This window comes from Trachurus trachurus (assembly GCF_905171665.1).
Source record: "Trachurus trachurus genome assembly, chromosome: 8".
NCBI classification, from domain to species: Eukaryota; Metazoa; Chordata; class Actinopteri; order Carangiformes; family Carangidae; genus Trachurus; species Trachurus trachurus.
Window position 1 is genome coordinate 31,075,907 of NC_139905.1, and position 23,848 is coordinate 31,099,754.

General features: G+C 39.6%; 1 protein-coding gene across 3 annotated transcripts; it reads left to right on the forward strand.

Moving 5' to 3' along the window:
• Positions 1 to 319: 319 nt before the first annotated feature.
• Positions 320 to 22,653, forward strand: copz2 (COPI coat complex subunit zeta 2). 3 transcript variants are annotated; one of them, XR_014595588.1, is made up of 10 exons: positions 320 to 445; positions 5,997 to 6,065; positions 9,286 to 9,370; positions 12,184 to 12,275; positions 13,631 to 13,686; positions 14,944 to 15,021; positions 15,719 to 15,770; positions 16,036 to 16,140; positions 17,440 to 17,478; positions 21,631 to 22,653. XR_014595588.1 is itself a non-coding variant. In XM_083977938.1 (10 exons), the coding sequence occupies exons 1-10, from the start codon at positions 428 to 430 to the stop codon at positions 21,676 to 21,678; spliced, it is 570 nt and encodes a 189-aa protein (XP_083834064.1). In that variant the 5' UTR covers positions 413 to 427; the 3' UTR covers positions 21,679 to 22,653. The 3 variants fall into 3 exon arrangements, 2 of the variants coding, with proteins under 2 accessions (XP_083834063.1, XP_083834064.1); XM_083977938.1 differs by lacking the exon at positions 16,036 to 16,140 and adding an exon at positions 19,196 to 19,228 and having other exon boundaries at positions 413 to 445; XM_083977937.1 differs by lacking the exon at positions 16,036 to 16,140.
• The last annotated feature ends 1,195 nt before the right edge of the window (positions 22,654 to 23,848 follow it).

Sequence of the window (23,848 nt, forward strand, 5' to 3'; positions counted from 1 at the left end):
AAAATACCCTAGCAAAAATAGATCATCTCTTAAGGTTTAGTGGTGGGCTACTTGTGACTTGTATCTTATACTGTGTTATTTTTCAAGCACCTTTCTAAAGGTGCTTAAATTAAGTTACTATTATTTTATTAATTCATTCATTCATTCATTTATTTTTATTATTATATATAAATAGGCCTCTGTTCAATGTAAATTGGCCTTTTTAAAAGAGCACTGACTTTTATTATGAAAAGCCAAAGAGCAACGAACGCTGTCGGGAGCGCGCCCGGCTGCCTGACTGACTGTGGTTCTCTCCGGTTGGCTGCTATGGGAGCGGGCGCGCGGCTCCGTTAAGAAAAAAAAAAAAAAAAAAAGCCAGCAGCAGTGATCTCGGTGTGACAGCTCAGAGCTGTCCACGTCAACACACCGAGCGAGCACGGCGGCAGCGATGGACTCCTCGTCTCTGGTGAGTCTCTCTCGGCTCGGCGGGTCTCGGGGAGTGGATCTCGGGGTGGAGGGGGGGTCGTAGCCCACCGCCGGGCTGTGTGAGTGCGCTTCATTTCTTACTGTTTCCATCATGGTGCGAGACATTTGTTGCATTATGGCAGTTTCGGTGGGGACGAGGGGAGGGGAGAGGAGGGGGGAGAGGGAGAGGGAGGCTGCAGTCCGTTCATTAAACACAAACAGGTTTTTATTCCTACGTCGGTGCGTTCATGTGTGAGTGTGATCCGGATCTGGATCAGGTTATTATAGTGTAGACGCCCAGGCCTGATCTGATCTGATCACTGTCTCTCTCGTGCAGCAGCAGCAGCAGTCTGAATCTGAAACACTTTTCTCTCTGCGTCCTGCTGTCACTGTAAAAATAGTACAGACGGTCAGTGCTGTTTACAATGCGACAACTTATCAGGCTGTTAACTTAACTCCATGACAATATATAGGCAACATATCTCCAGCTGATCCACGCTGCTCCTCACTCAGCCCCGTGCAGAGCTGACACTCAACAGGACAGAGGAGGAGGAAAAAAGGGAAAAGAAGGCAAAGCTCGGGGCTTCCTGCAGCCTGGAATCACTTGTAGAGACGCGATCAAGTGTGTGTGTGTTTGTGTGACACATGTAGAGTGTGTGTATGTGTGTATGTGTATGTGTATGTGTGTGTGCTGGAGTTGGATAGTTGAGAGCAGATCCGGCTGTTTAAATGTCTGCCTGTGTGCAGCATATGTGCACAGATCGGTTGACGTGTAGAGCAGAGTACGTGCCACGTCCACTGTTCTCTCTCTCTCTCCCTCTCTCTCTCTCTCTTTTCGTTTGCCTCGCGCACCGTTTCTCCAGCCTGTCTCTCACCCCCTCACTCTTTAACCCCTGCTCTATCCTTTCTCATATCTGTCCGTTTCCTGTTTAAAGATCTTTCTGTTTCGTTCTTTTTCTCAGTTTCACAAGTTGTTGGGAAAGTATAACTGCAAAGTCCCATTTATTCTAAAGCCCAATTACTCAGAGAGGTGCCTTATACTTGAAGAATTCCTCTCTTGCCTTCAGGGAAACGTTCAGCAGATTTAGAGGTGCAGGGACTATTGATTTACTTAAATTAAAAGTTCTGTAGCACCTGTGAAAGTACTCTGTTCTGAATTAAAAATATTTTCAACCAATGAACTGAAAGTGTCAAAGGTAAAAGTCAGGTTGGTAATACTGATGCATCAACAGTGTATAAGAGTAAACATACTTCTCTAGCAGACTATGAACCTGATAGCTTATTATGATTAACCTAAAAAAAGAAAAACACTATGGCTCCACTCCAGGAATCTGCTGACATGTTAATGAATAAAGGAGCCAGTCAGCGTGATGAGTTAGAACTTAAACTTGTGATACTTTCAGTTTAATACATCATCTGTGCTTTTATTGTGTTTGATCTGCTTTTATTGAAACAGGTGAGCTCAGATCTTCTTGTCTTAGTTTCCTTCTGTCTTTTCTGTCTCCTTGCTTCACTCCTCTCAGCTGTCTCACCCCATCTCTCTCTCTGTCCTTCCTCCCTCTCTCTGCATCAGTGTCTCTAGCCACGCCAGAGCATGGGAAATCTAATAACATTTGATTTCTTTCCTCTTTTTTTTTGGTTCACTTATTCACATCTTTGACCTAGCAACTTAAAACACTGATATCACATAGTAGCGCTGCTCCATTTCAACTGGGGGACTCACATGGAACAGATTTCATACAGGAAAGTCCAAAAGTGTGAAGCAGAATAGACACAGTCCCTTTAATAATAGCTCAAAAAGCTGTTGCTATACAGTATTTTCCATGGTACAACTCTGTAGCACCTTTTGTAACTGACTAAAGTCATTCCCTAACCGCTTTGTCTCAACCTTGGTGGAAAACTGATTTTAATATATAATTCTTTATTTCAGACACATAGTCCATATGATAATTAAGAAAATGTAAAGACATAAAGAAGGGAGGAAGTACATTGTGCAGTACCATAAGTTACCATTGCCATTAAAACACATTTCATATACATATTCCATACATCCTATATAAATGAAGCACATGAGACAGCCTTTGCTTAAAAAAGGGTCAAACATGCCGGTGTATTTGAAGCCTGGATGTGAGCTGATGGCCCATTATGGTGTTTTCAGACACATCCAGTCAACACATAAAATTAAACATTAGCTTCCTTAACCGTGTTATGACTGATCTCTGTATTATTTGTGTCAAGCCATGAAACTGTTGAAAATAGTTTTTAAAAAAGCAAATTAAAGGGACGACGAGGAGTTTCTATTTGGTTATAAAAAAGTCTCATATTAATGTGGATGAATCTACGCTACCCACACTTGTTAATGGGCCCATTTTCGATAAATGTATCATTTTGTCTCTATCGTTATTTTGTTATTATTAGTGGTGATGGAAATGCTGGTCGAGCCGACCAGCGTTTTTTACTTTCGGTTTCGTGGCGAGTCATGAGAATAACGCCGCCGAATCGCCGTTTATGGTGGGAACTACGACGGTATGTGATCGTCTTCCAACCTCTGACTTTAATTCTTGATGAATGAAAACATGAGTCTGTCTTGCATCGGTCAAAGAATTTCACGGTGCGCGGAGGCTCATAAATGTAGTGTGAAAACACTTCGCTTTTCCAAAACTTCTCATTGTCCCTTTAATTATGCAGAATTAACCCGAAACAGGCCTTGGATATAATATATAGCTGCAATGTTAAAACCAGTCACTTGTTTTAATGTTGTGGCTGATTGGTGGATCTCATGAACAACAGGTGTTTGAACTTCATTACAAAAGCCTGCAACCCCGGCCCTAACCTAAACTAGCCTAGCATAGCCTACCCAAAGCTAACCTAGTGCAGTCTATAGTGTAACCTAATGTAGCGACTTTTATAGAACATGTGCTTCCACTGGTAGCACCAAAGTCTGGTAGCTCCTCTCTCTTCGCTGCAGTATAGAGATATAGAAGATCCTCTGTATCTACAGCCATCAGGCTTTTTAATTTTCTGCAAATGGTTGATGAGACAAAAGAATTTCCCTCTGTCGAAAAGGGTTTCAGTTAGTATCATAATAGATGACAAATTCACATTTTGTCTGATGGACTTGAGCAGTTGGTGCTTATCCAAATTGAGCCAATCACTTACCTTACAGTTATTTAGCACCACTAATGTAGCAGTTGTTCCAAATGTGATGTATTTAGTATGTGGTATCTCTATATACTCTATCTTTAGGGGCCACAGGGAGTCAAAGCCATGTTAGAACTATCAAAAAAGCAGATTGACACAGTTCATTTTTGCCCAGCAGCTTGTTAGCCTAGCTTAGCAGGACAAGTGGAAACAGTGGGAGCCAGCCTGCATGTGTCTCAGTGTTACTAAATACCAGTGCCTTTTAAAGCTCACTAATTAGCACATTTTCCAAAATGTCAAACTCTTCCTTCGAGATGTTTTCCTCCATGATACGTTCACTCTAGAAGAATAATGAATCCTTTTGGTTGTATTTCTTGCTGCATCCAAGCATGTGCCAAATTTAGACTTTCATTTGTTTTGAAGAGATCAGAAAACCTGGTAATTGTGGAAATTAAGGGTTTTCTCTAGTATACAGGCTCCTTTAAACACAGCTGTTAGTGATCTGGCTCTGTGCAGCCAAGCATGATGGAAATAAAAAAAAATGTCTTAAAGTCTTTTTTACATTGTGTAATATGCTTTACAAAGGTAATTGTTAGAGCAACTCTGTATTATAGCATCTGCTAAAAGCCTAGAATGTTCTGTTTGTATGTTTTGTCTGTAATGTGGTTCAAATTTAAAAGTAAATGAAAATGGCAGTTAAGAGGAAAAACTGCCAGGTCCAGGCAGCAAGAGGCTGTAATCTTTTATGTTTTTTTTTAGTCAGAGGGAGAAAAAAAAAAGTCTCCAGACTTTTATATCGGTCTATGGTTTTGTCTGAATCCATGACCTACTTATACAAATGCACAGAGAAAATCTTTCATTATGTTGAAACGAAACTGAGGCCTGATCCCTTTCCATTCACATGTGACATAGGGACATGAACAGTGATCAGACAATAAAACAGAAAGACAAAGACCCTTATCTAATTGTCTATGAGGTGATTAGCAGCAGGGAACAATATGTGCACAGGTTGCACCACAGAGTGTTGTGATATATATCCAAAACATTATATCCAAACCATTGCATAGTCAAGAATGAAACGCCTGACTTGATTGAAACACTGTAGAAAGTTCAAGTGTGCAGGCGCACCAGGTCACGGACAAGTATAAAAAATGACTTTAGCTTTGTGAGTTTTCTTGTATGCAAACAAATGCATTCAAAGTCTCTAATGAATTGCAAAGCTTTTTTTTTTCTTTAATATGAGTTTATCACTGAAATCCATGTGGGTTAGTTTGCAGTCTTCCTTCTTCACCGCCTTTTTTGGCGTGTCGCCACTATCCGCCTTGGATCAGCAGGAAAGTGTGAAGGAATGTTTATGACATCACTCATATTACATGCTTGTGAACATGTGCATGTGCCTCTAATATACAAATGAAACAGAGACTTGTAAATAACCACAGTGCTGCCAGTGGTTAAAAAAAACTCCACAGGACACCTTCAATTAATCAATTTAAACAAAATTAAATGTTGGATTTGATTAAGTACTATGAACATACATTTAAATCATGACACCGTGCTGACAATAAAATGAATTTATCACATCTGCAGATACCGACAGATTTCCTTCATGTTGTAAGAAAGTTACAATGTGTTTAGAACTAAAGAGTGACACAAACTTGGATTTTAAAATAACCGGTGCAGCCAGATGTCCACCAGCATGAATACCAACCAACCAACACCACTTGTTTTTATATTACACATGACAGCAGGGTGACAAACAGAATCACAGGTGTGTCCGCTTCAGTCTGAGGACATGTCCTGTCCCCAAGTGGTCCAGATTAAGATGACTTTTAATATGTTGGAAGGATTTACAGATAGTCAGGCTCCTCAGAGGATAACCGACCCTTGGTGACTGTGTTGAATCTTTTCCTCCTGCGTCATTAGAGGCTTTAACGACCCAGGTGATGGTGGAAAGCGGACGCTCTGAGTTCCTGGTCTAAGTTCTGTGATACACTCTGACTGTGAATCTATGCTAGTCAGTGCATAACAGAACTTTGTCCCGGGTCTGAAAACTCTCCGTAAGGACGGACAGATAGAAGGATGGATGGAGGAAAGGATGAGTGGAGCGTGTGCATGGAGAATGGAAAATATCTTCGGTCATTTCCACATCTGGAAGAGATGAACGAAAAAGCAGGAGTGAAGCATGTGAAGTGAAACAGTGTCTAGTGTCTGGTGTTACGCCGGGCCGACCGGGCTACATGTGTGTTCTGATGTGAAATGTAAACAGAATGTTTATCTGGATAATAAAGGTTGATACAACACACGGGTCAGGTGAGAGAGGGATGGAGCATGGCATCATGTCCCAGAAGCCCCTCTGAGGTGACTCAGCAAAACTGAAATATTTAACATGTTCTTTCTGCTTATTGTTGCAGGAACCTTCCCTCTACACAGTGAAAGCTGTTTTCATCCTTGATAATGATGGCAACAGACTTCTGTCAAAGGTAAGGTGAAGGCCATCTTACATGCTATAGCTCATTAGCTGCTAATTACCAAAATGTAGGTAGATTCTGGATCCTGGCTGGAAGGAACCATTTCATTTGATATAGTTTTTTTTTTTTTTTTTTTCCAATGTGAAATTATATTCCAGTATTAACAATATTTTTGGTTGATTGAATACTATAATGAATACTATACTATAACTAAAGTTTCATCTCATGTGAAAATGAATGTTCTGACTAGTTTGAGTTATGTAATTACTGTCCTTTATTTACATTTTGCTTATGTCAAAACCACAAATTACTCGATATAAATACTCCCCAGTTACACTAAAAGATTTTTCTCCACTGGGATTTCAAAATGTAAAACAGGTAAAACAAAACAAGAAGCCAAAGGTTACCAAATATGAGTTGTCTGTGACCCCTTCTCCCTTCATCAAATAAATTATTTTAATGTGACACTATATGAAATGTTTGCAGAATGGACAGCAATCAGTTGGTGTATTGTGCCATTAGCAGCTAAAACTTCACACGAAACCGCATAAATACGGCGTAAAGAGCTACTATGACCATGCCAAAACCTATATGGCAGTGTAACAAAAAGCATAAAGCCATGCTAGCCAATCAGAATCCTGGAAAAGACACAACAACAACAAATGACACGAGTTGCACACATGACGCTGATGCATTGTAGGGCTGACCCGATTATCATATTTTGATAATTGTGGACATAGAATCGATTTTAATCGAAGCTTCGATGGCCGGTGGGGTGCGCGATCGGCACGTCCGACCGGGGGGGGGGGGGGGGGGGGGTTGCGATCGTAGCGGAAATAATGAAAGTAATGGCAAACAAACACTGCATATCTCCAAAACCAGGCAGGTTTCCAGGATGCCAAGTGCCCTACTCATTTTAATGTAACAATTGCCGATGCCGGTGTCAAAAAGGAAAAAAGGAAGAAAAAAAAAACAATCGATCACGGATTTCATGATCGATTACCATGGCAACGAACGAAGCTTCGAAGCTTCGATTTTTTTGGGTCAGCCCTACTGCATTGTCTGTCTCATTCTGTGACGGTCTGAAGCCTCTGTTTCCTCCTGTCAACATGCAAACGTCAAAACTGAGTTTTTCCAAATCTCCTCTTGGCCGGACTTTTCAGATATAGCCTACTCGTTTTTGGTGACTTGAAGCTCTGTTTTCGTGTAAAAGAAAGGTCAAAATGGAAATGCCGCCGTTTTTCCTATGTGTAAATGGGGCCTCAGCATCAACCATGTTCACCTTCTCAGAGCAGCTACGGCCTCAACTATGCAGAACTTTAAGCCTTAATAACATTTGAATTGGTGAGTTACATAGAAATTGCAAAAAAAAAAAAAAAAAATCCCCAGTATAGTTGCTGAGCAGGGGCATTGGTCCTCTAGTGGCCATTGGAGGAACTGACATTTCTGGTCGGCCACTGTGGCTTTGGAGGTTTTGGCTTCAACTAATGTTTAGTGAAGTGGCATCACTTGAGTCAATTATACTTAAGACTTAATACTTTTCTCTTTTGAGACAAATGTGAACAGCAAACTGATCAGATCACAAGCAGGAACACTGGATCACACACCGCATCAGTTCATGTGCATGTGAGGGCAAGCTCAATCTATGGTAGGAGTGGCAGAAGGAAATCTGCTTACTTACTAATTACTGAGTGGGTATTACTGATGCCAAACATCAATAGTATAAAAAAAGGGTCTGTTGCTATGAAATATGATATCATCTCTTCCTGCATTAAAGGGATTGCTAGGGTGAATTCAGACCTGGCTTGTTTGGAGCAGTTTTACCCCAATTCGTTTGATTCGTTTGGCCATTATGTGAACATAGTAAGCGCGAATCGGATGCAGAATCAAACAAACGGGCCAGGATCTGGGTCGCTTCCATTCAAGCCCTAGAGCGATTTCTTTTTTTTTTCTTTTTTTTTAGATTAGATCATCTTTATTGTCCCCCAAAGGGGAAATTTGTCTTGGGCAAAAGTGCATAGCCATGTAGCAACAATACAATAAGTACAGTGACAGACATACAGACAATAGACATACAGACAAAGCAGCATTGCACAACATCAGAACCATAGCAGTCGGCATTATTATTATAAGGTAAAAAAGGACAGAAGCTTGACTAGGTAAAAAATAAATAATAGAATTTAAAAGATCATAAGATCCATGGAGAATTACAACGTAATAATAACGTCATAAACGAGGCTGCTCTCTCTCTCTCTGACAGCTGCCCACTTGTTTATATCTGATAAGCTCCGCCTGGCTCCATCTAGTGGCCGAATTAAGAATTTGGATTTGCGATAATGCTCCTTTAATTGTCGGTGCAAGCACTGTAGAAAGTTCAAGTGTGCAGGCGCACCAGGTCACGGACAAGTATAAAAAATGACTTTAGCTTTGTGAGTTTTCTTATATGCAAACAAATGCATTCAAAGTCTCTCATGAATTGCAAAGCTTTTTTTTTAACACAACGTTACCAGACAGAGTTGTTTTAGAGGCAAATTCATGCAAAACCGCTGATGCGCGTTGCCTTCAGGGACAGTTTTTCTCTCTCTCGGAATTTGCCTCTAAAACAACTCTGTGTGGTAACGTTGTGTTATTATCTCATAGCGTGGTGAATGTGCAGGTCACAACTTGTCCACCAGAGCGTTGTGGAGTTGTTGGATTGTGTATTTGATGAGTTTGATGAGGGAAACCAAGAAGTACCATTAGCCTCCGTAGCGTAGCTCTGAGCAGCTCACGGCTCTGCTCCGCCGTTCTAAAAACAGCTTGCACCGACAATTAAAGGTAACAAACCTACTGCTATGACTATAGGGATTATGGCAATGGGCCAATTTGCCAAAATGTTGAACTATCCCTTTAACAAGTGCACCTAGCCACACACACATACCCGCTGCTGATGTTCCATGGTTGTTGTTTTTCCCAGGTAAACTCCTCCTTCTTCTGGGTAAGATTTCTGACCAATGAGAGAACAGTTGCTTCTCGCACGGCATTTGGACCGCTTGGGACTGTTCCCATGTGAACACCAACAACCCAAAAGAAAAATGCAACAATTGTATCGTTTTAGGCCCCTGAATCGGAACAAAGCAACATGTCTGAACACAGCCGTGGTCACACCTCCTGCTGCATCATCCATTGTGATGCGTGCAGGAATGAAACAGCCAGTTAACGCGCTGCTCTTTCATGTGTGCTTCTGTTTCAGTACTACGACCCCGAGTTGTACCCCTCCATGAAGGAGCAGAAGAACTTTGAGAGGAATGTTTTCAACAAGACGCACAAAGCAGACAGTAAGCTGCTCTCCTCTCCGCTGTGTGTCCTCTCTCTCTGCCTGTCCATTGTCCTCTACACTCGCACTCACACAGGTCTCCAGTGTCGTCTCTTAAGCAATCCAGCTTTGTAGCGTCTAAAAACTATACACCTAAAAACATGATACTGGCCTGGAGCACTTCTCACATCAGCCTGTTCTCCACCAAAGAGCTGAACCATATTTGGTCATCTCCGATTCACGATGGTGGTGTGTATAGAAATGGGATCATTTAGAATAACTTCATAACTTTTCTTTACATAACGTTTAAAGGGATAGTTCACCCAAAATTCAAATTTCACTCATTATCTACTCACCCTCATGTCGACTAAGGGCTGTGAGAATTTTCAGAGTCCTCCGTTCCTTCTCTGAGTTACGGGGGGGTCCGCGCAGCAGTATTTGTCCATATAATGGTTGTGAATGGATACCAACTTTCTTCGTCCAAAAAGACACACCAAAAAACATCCAAATACCTCCATACTGCTCGTCTGTAATGTCCCTCTTGTATTGAAGCCCCGACATGAGAAATTGTTCCGAAAAAATTAAATAAGTCTCTATTTTAAGCTTGTTTGTAGCGGAAGCTCCCAGTGTCTTGGTTCATTGCTCTTCCTGTGTCAGCGCAAATCTCACGTGATTTGCACTGACCGGCGGAACAATTTCTCATGTCGGGGCTTCAATACAAGAGGGACATTACAGACGAGCAGTATGGAGGTATTTTGATGTTTTTTGGTGTGTCTTTTTGGACGAAGAAGGTTGGTATCCATTGACAACCATTATATGGACAAATACTGCTGCGCGGACCCCCCCATAACTCAGAGAAGCCACGGAGGACTCTGAAAATTCTCACAGCTCTTAGTCGACATGAGGGTGAGTAGATAATGAGTGAAATTTGAATTTTGGGTGAACTATCCCTAATACCACTTTGATGTGGCTGCCCAGAGAAAGCAGACTGCCTCTCATGTGTTTTGCGGTGCTGCAGAAGAAGTTTCATTTCCAGGGGAAGTGGGAGTTTCTCACAGCCGATACCTGAGCCCCGTGCAGCCCCGGCCTCTTTATCACCCAGTCAGTGTATTCCTCCTTTTGTCTGAAACTCCTCCTTCATTCCTCTGTTCTCCTCTTCCTTCTCCCCATTCTTCCACACTTGGATCTTTTACATTAGATACCCCCCTCCCTATCTCATTCTCTCCCACCTCATCCTCTCTTTGTCCAACTCCTCTGTTACTTAATGCATTTCTCCACTCCCTGATTCTTCTCTGTCTCCTTCCCTCTCTCCTTTATCATTCTTTTCTTTCACGTTGCCTTCCTCTCTCTTCTATCTCCAGCTGAGGAGAAGCTTGTCTTTCACCAGCGTCAGTTATACTTGCTTGCAAACACATGTAGACAGACAGCTGACGGCGATACAGAGGCGTTGTGTTCATTTATAGTGAGAGGAGAGGATGCATTCCAGACATGTGGTAGATTGTCAGCTATTTCATGCATGCACACTGTAGATACTCTGCACATGGTCCCTTGAATTATAACACACTTGGTTGTCTTTGTCCTTTTTTTTTCAGTTTCATTCAAAATCATACACACAGAATCACATTCATCATATTATCTGCTGTTTTCTCAAATTCTCAATACAGTGTAGTGCTTATATGGACATGAAAACAATGATGACACAAAAAAGGAAACAGAGACTATAATAACAGAAAGATAAAATAAAAATAAAACAAAATAGAATAAAACGTATCAGATTAATCATATAGATTGGATTCAAAATGTATATAGGGCTTCTCACTGTAACAGTATACCCATGTCTTTTGAAGTCTTAGGGAGTATTTCATCTGTTCCATTTGATATATTTCATTTATTTTTTCAGTCCACATATCGTCTGTTGGGGGTCGGGCTTTAACCACCTTACTGTAATACATTTAGTTGATTTGAGGTTCGTTGTAATATTTCTACCAAATACTTCATGAAGTGTTTCAGTCTTTTGTTTTGTTTTTAATAATAACTATAGGGATGAGGTTAAAGGGATAGTTCACCCAAAATTCAAATTTCACTCACCCTCATGTCAACTAAGAGCTGTGAGAATTCTGTGAGTCCTCCGTCCCTTCTCTGAGTTACGGGGGGGTCCGCGCAGCAGTATTTGTCCATATAATGGTTGTCAATGGATATCAACTTTCTTCGTCCAAAAAGACACACCAAAAAACATCCAAATACCTCCATACCGCTCATGTGTAATGTCCCTCTAGTATTGAAGCCCCGACATGAGAAATTGTTCCGAAAAAAATTAAATAAGTCTATATTTTAAGCTTGTTTGTAGCGGAAGCTCCCAGTGTCTCGGTTCACTGCTCTTCCTGTGTCGGCGGAACAATTTCTCATGTCGGGGCTTCAATACAAGAGGGACATTACAGACGAGCAGTATGGAGGTATTTGGATGTTTTTTGGTGTGTCTATTTGGACGAAGAAAGTTGGTATCCATTGACAACCATTATATGGACAAATGCGCGGACCCCCCCTAGCTCAGAGAAGGGACGGAGGACTCTGAAAATTCTCACAGCTCTTAGTCGACATGAGGGTGAGTAGATAATGAGTGAAATTTGAATTTTGGGTGAACCATCCCTTTAAGGGCAAATCTCTGCATCCATGTTTGATTTCCAGCTCACGCCCAGTTGGTACCTCCTATATCGTTGCAGATAACAATAAATAGGTCAGCTCAGGCTAAATTCATGCCAGTATACCCTCAGGTGTGTAAAGTGTAATCCTAACTCCTTTCACCTCTAACCTGACTCTCTCCTCCCCTCATTCTAGATGAGATTGCTTTCCTGGAGGGGATGACCATTGTCTACAAGGGCAGCATAGACCTCTTCTTCTATGTTGTAGGAAGTGCACAGGAGAATGAGGTAAGATGGAAACAATGCATTTTGTCTGTACTTATAAATAATACATTTATGTTGATTTGAGTTGCAGAATTGGAGTGTCATGGCCCGCTACAGAGGAGCGCCCTCTGCACTCCAAAAAATAAAACTCAAGATTTAGTTAAAAATCTTACATGAAGTGGTTCCATGTTACTGCATTAAGTAGATGTTTTTCTTGATTGACTCTGTGAAGTCAGTATTCCATTATAATAATAAAACTGACTCAATAAACTTGGAGTTTGATGTTTTCTCTTGTGGATTTTGTGTTGATCATGTTGCTGTGTCACTGTGCATCAGGTGTGGTTCTTCTTCTTGTACACTTTTGTACAGTTATGTTACACACTCATATTAGAGTTTAGGGAGTTGCAGGTCTGCCTCCCTCTTCAACTAACTATATTATGTTTGTTGTGCAGCTCCACGCACACATTTTACCATTTATGGGTGTGTTTTTTTCTTTTTTTATCTTCATCATTGTTTAAATAATGAGGCATTTGGCTCGTTTTACATGAGTAACAAAGTTACAAGATGATGACAAGATGAGAAAACTCCAAAGTGCTTGAACAGTAACTCTGCAGAGACAGACAGGCACACCAGTGAGGTTTTACAGCATAAGCAATAGGTACGAGACAGAAGGAAGTTTCTTTTTGCGGGATGGAGCTTTGTTTTCCTCTGGTTTCATCAGATATTCAAATCTACCTTTTAGCTACAGAGACATCCAACACAGGAAGGAAAAGCCACCAAAATGTATTTACTAATCCAGCTGGAATCTATGTATACTAACCTGTAGCTGCAGTATAGTGTTGTTATTCATGAACATATGGACATGATCATAAGAATTAACAAACTTTACAAAATAAATAATGTGTCAGTGTCATGACAGATTTATGTAGCCCATACAAATATGTTTGTGAATGTATGAATGTTTAAATCCTAGATATTTTTTATTATGTAATTTATATATCCATCACAAAGCCAGTCAATATAAGTTGACATTATTTACAATAGGGTCCATTAGAGACCAATTCCCAGAATGGGAGGTTAGACATTAAAATGAATAAGATTTTATAAGACTTAAATATATAGAAATGTTCTCTTGCTGTTTAAATAAATAAAAATAAACTGTTTTCATATATGCATATGTTCATATATTGAATATATTGTAGCTGTTTTTCATACATTTCATATATCCAGATGATGTGTATACTCTTGATACTTGTACGTATACATTTATAGTAATATTGTATTACTTCTGTGCAGGTGCAAGTTTAAATTAAACTGTTTTCGTCTCAAATATGTCATCTTATTTCCTGTTGTGTTTCTCTCTCTCTGTCTCTCTGTAGCTGATGCTGATGTCAGTACTGAACTGCCTGTTTGACTCCCTCAGTCAGATCCTCAGGTAGGCTATGTCTCCCATCAGGCCGAAAAAAAAAAAGAAAAGTTGGTAAAAGCATGAATTGATCACATGATACATAATAACTTTAGTTCTAAAAACACAAAAGAAGACAAAAAGTAGAACAGACCCAACCTAAACCTGCTCTCCACTCTGCTTCTCAATGAAGTGAACTGAAATGGGAACGGTGCTTGTGTGTCCACGTGCGTCACTCTGATACCGGGGCTTTTGTCCTGCTCAGTGCAGCCTCAGCACCAACACACACACACACACACACACACACACACACACACACACACACACACTCTCCTCCACCCCAGCAGCCTCTCAGAGAGATAATGAGTCTCCATGTTGAAACTGATGTAAAATTCAACACTCGGATCTCTCGCTGTTGACTGCAACATTACCGGCCATGATGTGGTTGCCATGGGAACCGATGCAGTAGTAATGCAGTGTGAGCAATAGAGACAACTGAGAGATTATATTATTATTCAGTACGAAAGATGACAGACTATTCTAAGTTGCCTTGTGTGGTGTGTAAATGTCCAGATGATAAAACCAGCGGAGCCGCTCATTTGTTTTAAACGACCACAGCGTGATTTACCACACTGTGTGTTATCCACTAATTTTCAGGAACCACATCATGTTGTGCAAATGAGATATGAAATATGAACCTAAACATTGACATGAACATGTGAGATGGATGTAGTGTTTAAGGAACAGTAGTGCTTTACTTATTCACTTATTCATGACTTTAATTGTCCCAGTGGGTAAGTGGGGTAAGGGATTACAATTTGAAATTCAGTAATTACATTACAGTTACTAATCCCAGCAATGCTCCACTAGCCTCAACATGTTAATATTGGTTTGAGCCCACTAAAGAAACATGTCACTTGACTGGTCTTGAGAAAAAATCCAGAGTCCAGCTTGACCGAAACCGAGACAAGACCAAGACCTTGAAAATGTGGTCTCAAGACCGGTCTGGAGTACTACAACACTAACATATGATAATATGATGAAGATATGATGAATTCAATTTCATTCAGCTTGCGTGAACCAAATGATGCATCAGTTAAACCTGCTCCTGCTCCTGATTCTGGGCCTGAACTTGAAGCAGTGATGTGACATCATCAACCTTCTCAACAAACATGCAACAACAGTGAACAACCACATGGCCCAAAACGTCTAACTGTAACTGATGATGTCTAATGGGATCCAGAGGGACTGTACTCGATGTGACAATTGTCGTGTGTGTCTTTGCAGGAAAAATGTGGAGCGGAGGTGTTTACTGGATAACATGGAGGGAGTCTTCCTGGTAGTGGATGAAATTATTGACGGAGGGTAAGAGACAAAAAAAAAAGGTTTATAGCTGATTAGCAGAATGGAACAATGATTGTCTTGTTTATTTTGCAGTTGCAGTTGACACACACACAATTTACTGTTTGTTAAAAGGATAGTTCAACATTTTGGCAAATTGGCCCATTGCCATAATCCCTATAGTTTTAGGGGTAGGTTCGTGCAAGCTATTTTTAGAATGGCGGAACAGAGCCGCGAGCTGCTCAGAGCTACGCTACGGAAGCTCATGGAACTTGGTTTCCCTCAAAAACAACTCTGTCTGGTAACGTTGTGTTATTATCTCATAGCGTGGTGAATGTGCAGGTCACAACTTGTCCATGAGAGTGTTTTTGAGTTGTTGGATTGTGTATGTGATGAGTTTGATGAGAGAAACCAAGAAATCCCATTAGCCTCCGTAGCGTAGCTCTGAGCAGCTCACGGCTCTGCTCCGCCGTTCTAAAAACAACTTGCACCGACAATTAAAGGTAACAAACCTACTGCTATGACTTTAGGGATTATGGCAATGGGCCAATTTGCCAAAAATGTTGAACTATCCCTTTAAAACTGGCCAATGTAAGCTGTAAGATATGAGCTAAGGCTGCAAACTTGGAGTTATTTTCATCATTAATCAAAGTCGTTGAATGAATGGTTAAGTCTATAACATGCCCAGGTAATAATAACTCTCATTGCCTCCTGTTGCCAGGGTGATCCTGGAGAGTGACCCCCAGCAGGTCCTACAGAAGGTCAGCTACAGGGTAAGATGATGACAGTCAGTTATATCTGCCAATCATATGAGTGTGTTCATTTACTTCAATCGTGGCAAAGTCAAATACAGAAAATCAGTTGTTGTATCCTAAGAGATGAGAGCAGCTGTTCCACCTGAGTCTACATTTCCATCTAGACTCACGTCGGAGCTTCTCTCAGCTTCTCTCACCAGCTTCTTGCCTCCTCTTACCTGCTTTACCTTTCTCTCTCTCTCTTCCTCTCTTTCCCCGTGTCTCCTCTTCTGATTGGTGTCAGCTAATGTCAGAGCCAGCCTATGGCTTTGTCCTGTTTGATTACATCACTGGTAACCTAGAGGGACAGACAGACAGGAGCCAGCTGCTGTAGACAGACAGACAGAGGGTGAGAGACAGAGAAGAGAGGAGGAGGAGGAGAGAGTGAATGAAAGAATGAATGAGAGAGTGATAGAGGCAGTGGAGGGAGCGAGGAGGGCCGGGCGAGACAGATGAGGTAAATGCATGGTGAGAGAGTGCGAGTGGAAAGAACTGGGCTGACTTTGAAAACTTGAACCACCTGGTGGTGCTAGAGGGGAAAACATCCGAAACACCACAGATATTAGGTTTCATCATGAGTGGATGAAACAGGAAATCTGTGTAAGTTTTTTTTTTTTTTTTTTTTTTTCAAACTTTATTGTGTTCAAAATGTACATACATTCTCAAACAGGAAACTGTTGCATTCTTTTTTTCCAAAGACATTACTTTTCTTACAATGAAAATAGAAACTTAAATCTAAGGCTTAGTACTGAATAAGTAAATAGCTATTTAAAAAAAAAAAAAAAAGATATAACACAAGTTGAAGGCATTGTACTTATTGGGACTCTTCACAAATAAACAAATTACATCGTATTGCAATTTCCATCATACCATTAATTTTTTCATTTCCATCTGCCAGTAAATTTAAGGAACTAAAATATTTGTTTAGTTCATTTTTAAAACAGATTATTGACGGGGATTTACTTTTCCATTTACAACAGTGTATGGTATTTGCCCAAAAGTAATACTATATTTAACAAATTTGACATTTTTGAGGGGGCATCATCTTTGGAAAAAAAGGATGTGTTCTTTATTAAAGGGTGTGACATTTTCTATTTCATTTTTTAACCAATCAAACACATTTTTCCAAAATAGTGTGACTACTGGACAAGAGTAGAAAAGATGTTCAATAGTTTCACTGTCTATCTGACAGAAAGCACATGGCTCACCTCAAAACCAAATCTCTTTTTCAGTGTTTCTGAAATCTGTGTAAGTCTGTGGACGGACAGACACACACACACACACACACACACACACATACACACACACTACCTAGAACCACCGGCATGGTTTAAGATTGTAATATGAGCAGTGATTGGTCAAGCTGTTAACAAACACGCTTTCGATATAACTGATTTCCTGTATGTACTGGTGTTTGCACTGATTTGCCAGAGTGTTGTGTGTGTGTTTGTGTGTGTGCATGCATGTGTGTGTGTGTGTGTGTGTGTGTGTGTGTGTGTGTGTGTGTGTGTGTGTGTGTGTGTGTGTGTGTGTGTGTGTGTGTGTGTGTGTGTGTGTGTGTGTGTGTGTGTGTGTGTGTGTGAAATGTTTGCTGCGCTGCTTTTGCATTCTTCTGTTGTACACCCAATGATGTTGTTGTGTCTTACAGGCCGATGATAACCCACTGTCTGAGCAGAGTGTGGCCCAGGTAACTTACACACACACACACACAAACGCACGCACACAAGCCAGTTGCAGTTCTATTTGTATATACTGTATTGTATATATTTGTATATCTATTTGTGTTGTCTTCCGCTTCTGGTAACATTGTAATTTCCTGCAAAGGATTAATAAAGTATCTTTAACTTTAACTTTTAACTTAACTTATTACAGATGTATTTCATGTAGACAGGGTATTTTTTAAAGGGAAATTGAAATGTTGCCGCAGCAATTTTACATAAATTACAAAAACAATGTTGTGGATAATAAATGCAATTAAAGTCTGAGTTATACACAATAGCTGAATATTATAAAATAAATGGACATGCATTGTCACATTGTTTGCAAGTAGGACTTTGGAACCCGGGGATTTAAACCCTGGGAAGGCGACTTACTGACTGCACCGCCAAACTGGAGTCTATTTAAATTGAAAAGACTTACAACAGACAGGTCAATTGTGATCAATTAAAAAAAAAAGAAATATCTCATCTTATGATATGATCTATATTTTATATTGTTGGCAGTTATTAAAAAGAAGAAGACAGCCATTACTAGGTGTTAGTGATTCAGGAGGTGGAAGTAGTGGACCTAAACATGGCTCTGTAGCACAACTCTGAGGTGGGGAAAAAAGTATAGCTATATCATGCATGGTAATGTTGTATCAATGTGAGCAGACCAAGAAGTTTATCTTACTAGAAAACACAGATGTTACTTACGTTTTCTTTTTGAGACATCATTTGCAGTTGAAAAAATATAATAAACCACAATACATTGCAGCATATTGCAGTATTTTTGATGTCACAATAATGTCATATCGAGACACAAGTATCACAGTGATATCATATGGCAGGGCTTGTAGTGATCCCCACCCCGAGCCACAACACAGAGATGTAGAGTAGCTAGATCAAGTCAACAGTCAAACATAGAGGTGACTACTTTTTATTCACATCACTGCAAAGGTCAGATTATGGTCTGTAGGTAACTGTGGGCCATTTCAACAGATCAGATGTTGTAGTGTCAAGCAGAGAGACCTCTACATACATTCACCTACAAAAAAATCTGACATCATGAGACAGAAGGCACTGAACTACTTGGTTTATTGTATACAGTATATCCTCATATAGCCTCTGTCTTTCTTTTTCTTACTTCAATTACTTCATTTAACAATGTCAGATGCTGTATGCCCATTTTGTAGGGTTTTTTTTTTTCTTCTATTTTTTGTATTAAAAAAAAAAGTTTAAAAGTGAAAATAGAATATTAATAAATAAAAAAAATCTGACAGGGATTCATATGCGTTCATGCTATGGCTGCATTTCTCTTATTAACACTGACAACATTGAAACACACAAACTCTAAAGCAGAGTGTTTATTAGCCCTTTAATGTGGCATTGCTAACGCTTTAGCTCACAGCGCATGTTCAGGTAGCGACACGCCTGGCTTCCTCTCCAAAGCCCTGTACAGCACTAAGAGGCTCAGCTGTGAATGAATGGGATTGATGGGTCAACAGATTGTTGTTGGATTAACATCCTCTAAAGCACAGTGGCTCTCTTCAAACCTGCTGCACTGATCACTGAGACCTCTTCTTTCTTCAACTGTGCTCCTGTCTGTGGAAGGAATGAGCATGTATGCGTGTGTGTATGTGAGTATGTGTGTGTGTGTGTACTTACCCTCTAAGCCTCTTTTATCTGTTGCTTTAACCCTCACAGCACATAACAGAGAAACTGGCCCTCACCTCTAACGTAAGTCTCCACTAACTTCACTGCAGCCCTACACTCCCACACGGAAAGAACCTATAGGTTTTAATATAGGTTTGAATATGTGACATACATAAAATTGGCCGTTTTCATATATACGCATATATGCTATATATATATATATGGTGCATATATGCTGTATATATGCAACATATATGCACAGATAAACTGCATATAGGTTTCATATTGTATGTGCATATATCCTCATGAGGATATATTGTGTATGAAAACGGCCAATTTTATGTATATGTCACATACCTATATTAAAACCTATAAGTTCTTTCCATGTGGACTATACCACAGATCTGTTTTAGTGGGACTAATATCTTCAACTGCATTTCTTCTATATCTATATGCACAGGTGCATCTCAATAAAGTAGAAGTTCAATTAAAATAGTGAAACTCATATATTATATAGGTTCATAGTTCATGTCTTTATCTCTTTTAATCGTAATGATTATGGCTCAATGAAAACCCATTAAATAAATAAAAACAACTAGAATATAGTGAAAAAGTTCACTATTGTAACCTAATGATGTTACACTCTACAGTAATCATCTGATGAACTCTAAACCTGAGCCTTTAAATAGTCTCTTCAGTAGCTCCACTATCATGGAGAAGACTGTGACCTCCATCAGATTCTACTTTCTGGAGATGCACCCGTAGGTCTACATTTAATGACGCAAAACTTCAAATAAAATCATAGAATGTTCAGAGTATTGAGGTTTTACACGGAGGTCAGAACCTCAAGCTGTGACACGTTGAGAAATTAAAGCTATAATAAGGTACAACAGACATACCTCGTGTTTCCACAGATGGCCGATGAAGTCTGTAAAGCCCTATTGTGTCAGAGGAGTAGTGGTGTAAATGTAAAATGCAAAATGACACATGTATTATATATTATAGGTAGAATGTAGTTACTTTATACTCATTGAGTTGTTGACAGACTAAAACTGGCCATAATACTGCTGACCGAACAAAACGCACAGAGATGGAAGTGTCGCTACCCGATCCGCGACGCTACCGGATCCGTGACAGCCACGTACGGCAACTCCACTTGGACAAACTTAGTTGAATTGACTTAGGATCACTGCCCTATGTGCGTCGCCAGAGACGGTTTATCTTTTTATTTATTTTTTTAAATACTTTATTAGTAATGTAAATTGAGGGTTGGTTGTGGTGGTCTGGATCTTGATGCTCAGAAAACAGGAACACAGGCGGACTTTTAATGTTTACTGTCCTCTTTTCTCGCCGGCCTCATTACCATGACAACCACAAACAATCACAACTACCACAACACTCACTGAATAAACGAGTCTGCCGCGGCTGTCTTATGACGGACCTCCGCAGGTTTTTATTTTATTTTATTTTATTTTATAATCATTTTCACAGTACCGTATTTTAAATTCACAGAACTTAAAGCATGTACGCAAATCGGGCAGTGCCGAAATGAAGTTTGTCCAAGTGGAGTTGCCGTAGGCAGCTGTCCAAGATGGCGGCCGGTCTGCGCATGCGCAGACCAGTTTTGTCACGGATCCGGTAGCGTCGCAGATCGGGTAGCGACAGGAAGCACCAAATGACTGCATATCCCAGGATTCCATTCTGCCGTGATTGTTACCTGAGTTCCCACTGCCCCCTGCTGTCTGAATGAGAAACAACAGCTTCAGAGCTTAAATAGTCTGGGTTTTTTTAGTTTCAGACTGACAGGAGAGAGATGATTGCTTCTGCTTCTACCCCTGCTTCTAAAAAAAGGGAAGCTTTTATTGAAAAAAGTTTATTGAAACTTTATTGAAACCTGTGAGCAACTGTAGAGATAGATATAGTGGAAAGAAAGTTATTGTTAAAAGTTAGGAGCATACTACAAATACAAAATGTCTTCTTTCCTACAAATGTGCTTGAAATATGATTATTTAGTTTGGCCTAAAAGAAATAAATGCTATGAAAATATAACTATTGGGGCTTATACTAACTTTAGTTAGTTCTTGACAAGACTGACTGTGTGTTATTGGAAACTGGCTGCCTTATTATAGTGATCAGTTTATCTGTTTTACAGTATTTGATACAGGTTATTTTATATATGTATTTATTTCACATAGAAATAGAGGAGAAATAAGAGTGAATGCTGTGAATTCATATCTCTGGTCACACATGGGGCCATTTAACCCTGTAGGACTGCTCTGACCTCTAGTGGTTGAACAGTGTCAATACTTCAATATCAATGAGTTTCCATCTGATAATTCTAAAGGTCATGACAATCCAGATCAACACATGCAACAAGCATATTGCTGATGTTTTATTTATGGTTTAGGTGCATGCTATTCTATCATTGTGCTACAGTGTGTTATATTTCACAGTATAAATGTTTTGTTTGTTTTGCCTGTTTCCAGGTTCTGCAGTCGGCCAAGGAGCAGATCAAATGGTCCATACTGAAATGACCCAGACCAGACTCGTCAACAACTTTAGGATTTCTAGTTTATTTTTATAGTAACAGGCTAAAGGGAGGATGATAGTGCGCTGCTTTCCAAGGTAATTAACCAGTCAGAAATAGGGCTTTGTTTCTCTGTGCAATGGCATTTTGTTACATTATGCGTGACGTGATGAATAAGGTCAGTTGGAGAGTGATGTTAGTCCATACTTACACTGGTGTTTATTCCAAGTGTCCAAGAAGTGAAAGGTAAAGACTCAAGAGTCCGTCTGTGCTTCTCTATAGAACTGGACAGTTATCAAACACTAAAGGAGTTATTGGTGTTTCACTACTTTTATCATGGTGGAGTAGGATCTTCCAGTCTTCACTTAAAATATTTATTTGTTCTGCATAAAAATTCTTTTTACCATCATATCCAGATATATTTGAAATAATGTTACCAAAAAATACAGACACACACAAGGCTGTGTCCTGTAAATTGTTACTATAAGTGACATCACTTGTGCACTGAACTGCTCAGTTTAATCAAGTTTGTGTTGTTCTGACTGTTTGCAGGGTCCTTTAATGGCATTAATGTGTTTTGTAAAGATTATTTAAAGACTGTAAATGAATGTAATGATACTTTATGACAAGGAACTAACTGTAAGAGGCGATATATTACTGTTGCACATCAATTAAAATGCCCTCATGAAGGTAAATTAATATTTGTACATATAATTCACTTTATAGTGAAAGGGACCTTAAAACTGTATGCAGGGTTTTGTGGCCAGATTAAGAATAATACAGCATACTGTCTATTTTATTGGTATTTTGTGAATTTAACAGATATGAACATATTTTAGTTGGGAAAAAAATGAAGAAAAAAAAAGCCAAAGACAAACTAATTATTTTGTTTACATCAGATGTTATTGACACAAGTTGTCATTTTCTCTGCTCACCATCGCTGACACTGTTCATTAAACTATATATTTGTCCAAGTATTAAAGTGTCTGTCCTCTGGTTTATTTCTATCTGTATTTTTAATTCAGCTATGCTATTCAGCTATTTATTTATTTTCCATATATATATATATTTTTTTTAATTTTTAGGATCATGTTCCAATATCATTTTTCTCCACATCCCCATTTATTTATTTATTTAAAAGGGACAATACACATTAATGAACATCCGTACGTGTGCACAAATGTAAATGCGTCAGAGTTAGCGACTTGCTAATTTGCATCCGTAGTCCCTTGGCAGGTAACACACAAACAGACAGAAATACACAAGAATTATACAGTGGTTCACAATCATATACACATTCATACCTATACATAAAGTGCCTGGTATAAAGTGCCAGTTTCTAAAGTGCAAGTGCAAGTTTAAATAGGTCAAGTGCAAGTCTAAATGGATGGATCCAGAATGTGATGGCCCGCACCAAGTTCAAATGTTATGTAGCTATATAATGATATAATACTTTACACAGTGTCAAGGAATTACAGCTGAGGACTCCACATCCCATAATAAAATCTAATATTAGAATCTTTGGGTTAAATTTAAACCAAAAATGAACTGGCCACCGGTCATTTAGCCTGCAGTATGATGGGGATGATGACCAACTGTGTAGGTATTTTACTGTTTTTATTTCTTGTATTGTTTTGTATGAATGTCTCTCACTGCCAGCCAAATTTACCTGCAGGTACAAATAAAGAAATCTAATCTATTCTAATGTTCTGTGAGGTGACGGTGAGTCTTTGCATTTATGTGTTTAGTTTCAGTATGGTGTGAGTCACTGTAGCTCCAGTTGTAATGTAGCATCTATATCAGCATCCAGGCAGCATGCTGTTAATCTCTGGACAAGGACGTGACAGACATGACGCATCAACAGTAACAAGGAAATGTCAGAAATCCTCAGTTTCAGTCAAAAGAGTAACTTCCATTAACCTTCTATGGTACGCATTATGATGCCAGTGGGGGAAAAAATGTTTGGAGTGTTTTTATGTCTCAAAATAGACTAAATAAACATAATCTAAAGAAATGTTTAAAAATTATTTATTTTTGGAAGTTTTTGGGATTTGTTGCCTGTAGGCAACATTGTACCATTACGGTTCATCATATACTGTATTAGAAACACCAGTCTCTGTAGACTTTCACCTTCACCGGCCTCATCCTCATCTTCCTCATCATCATCATAATAGCCT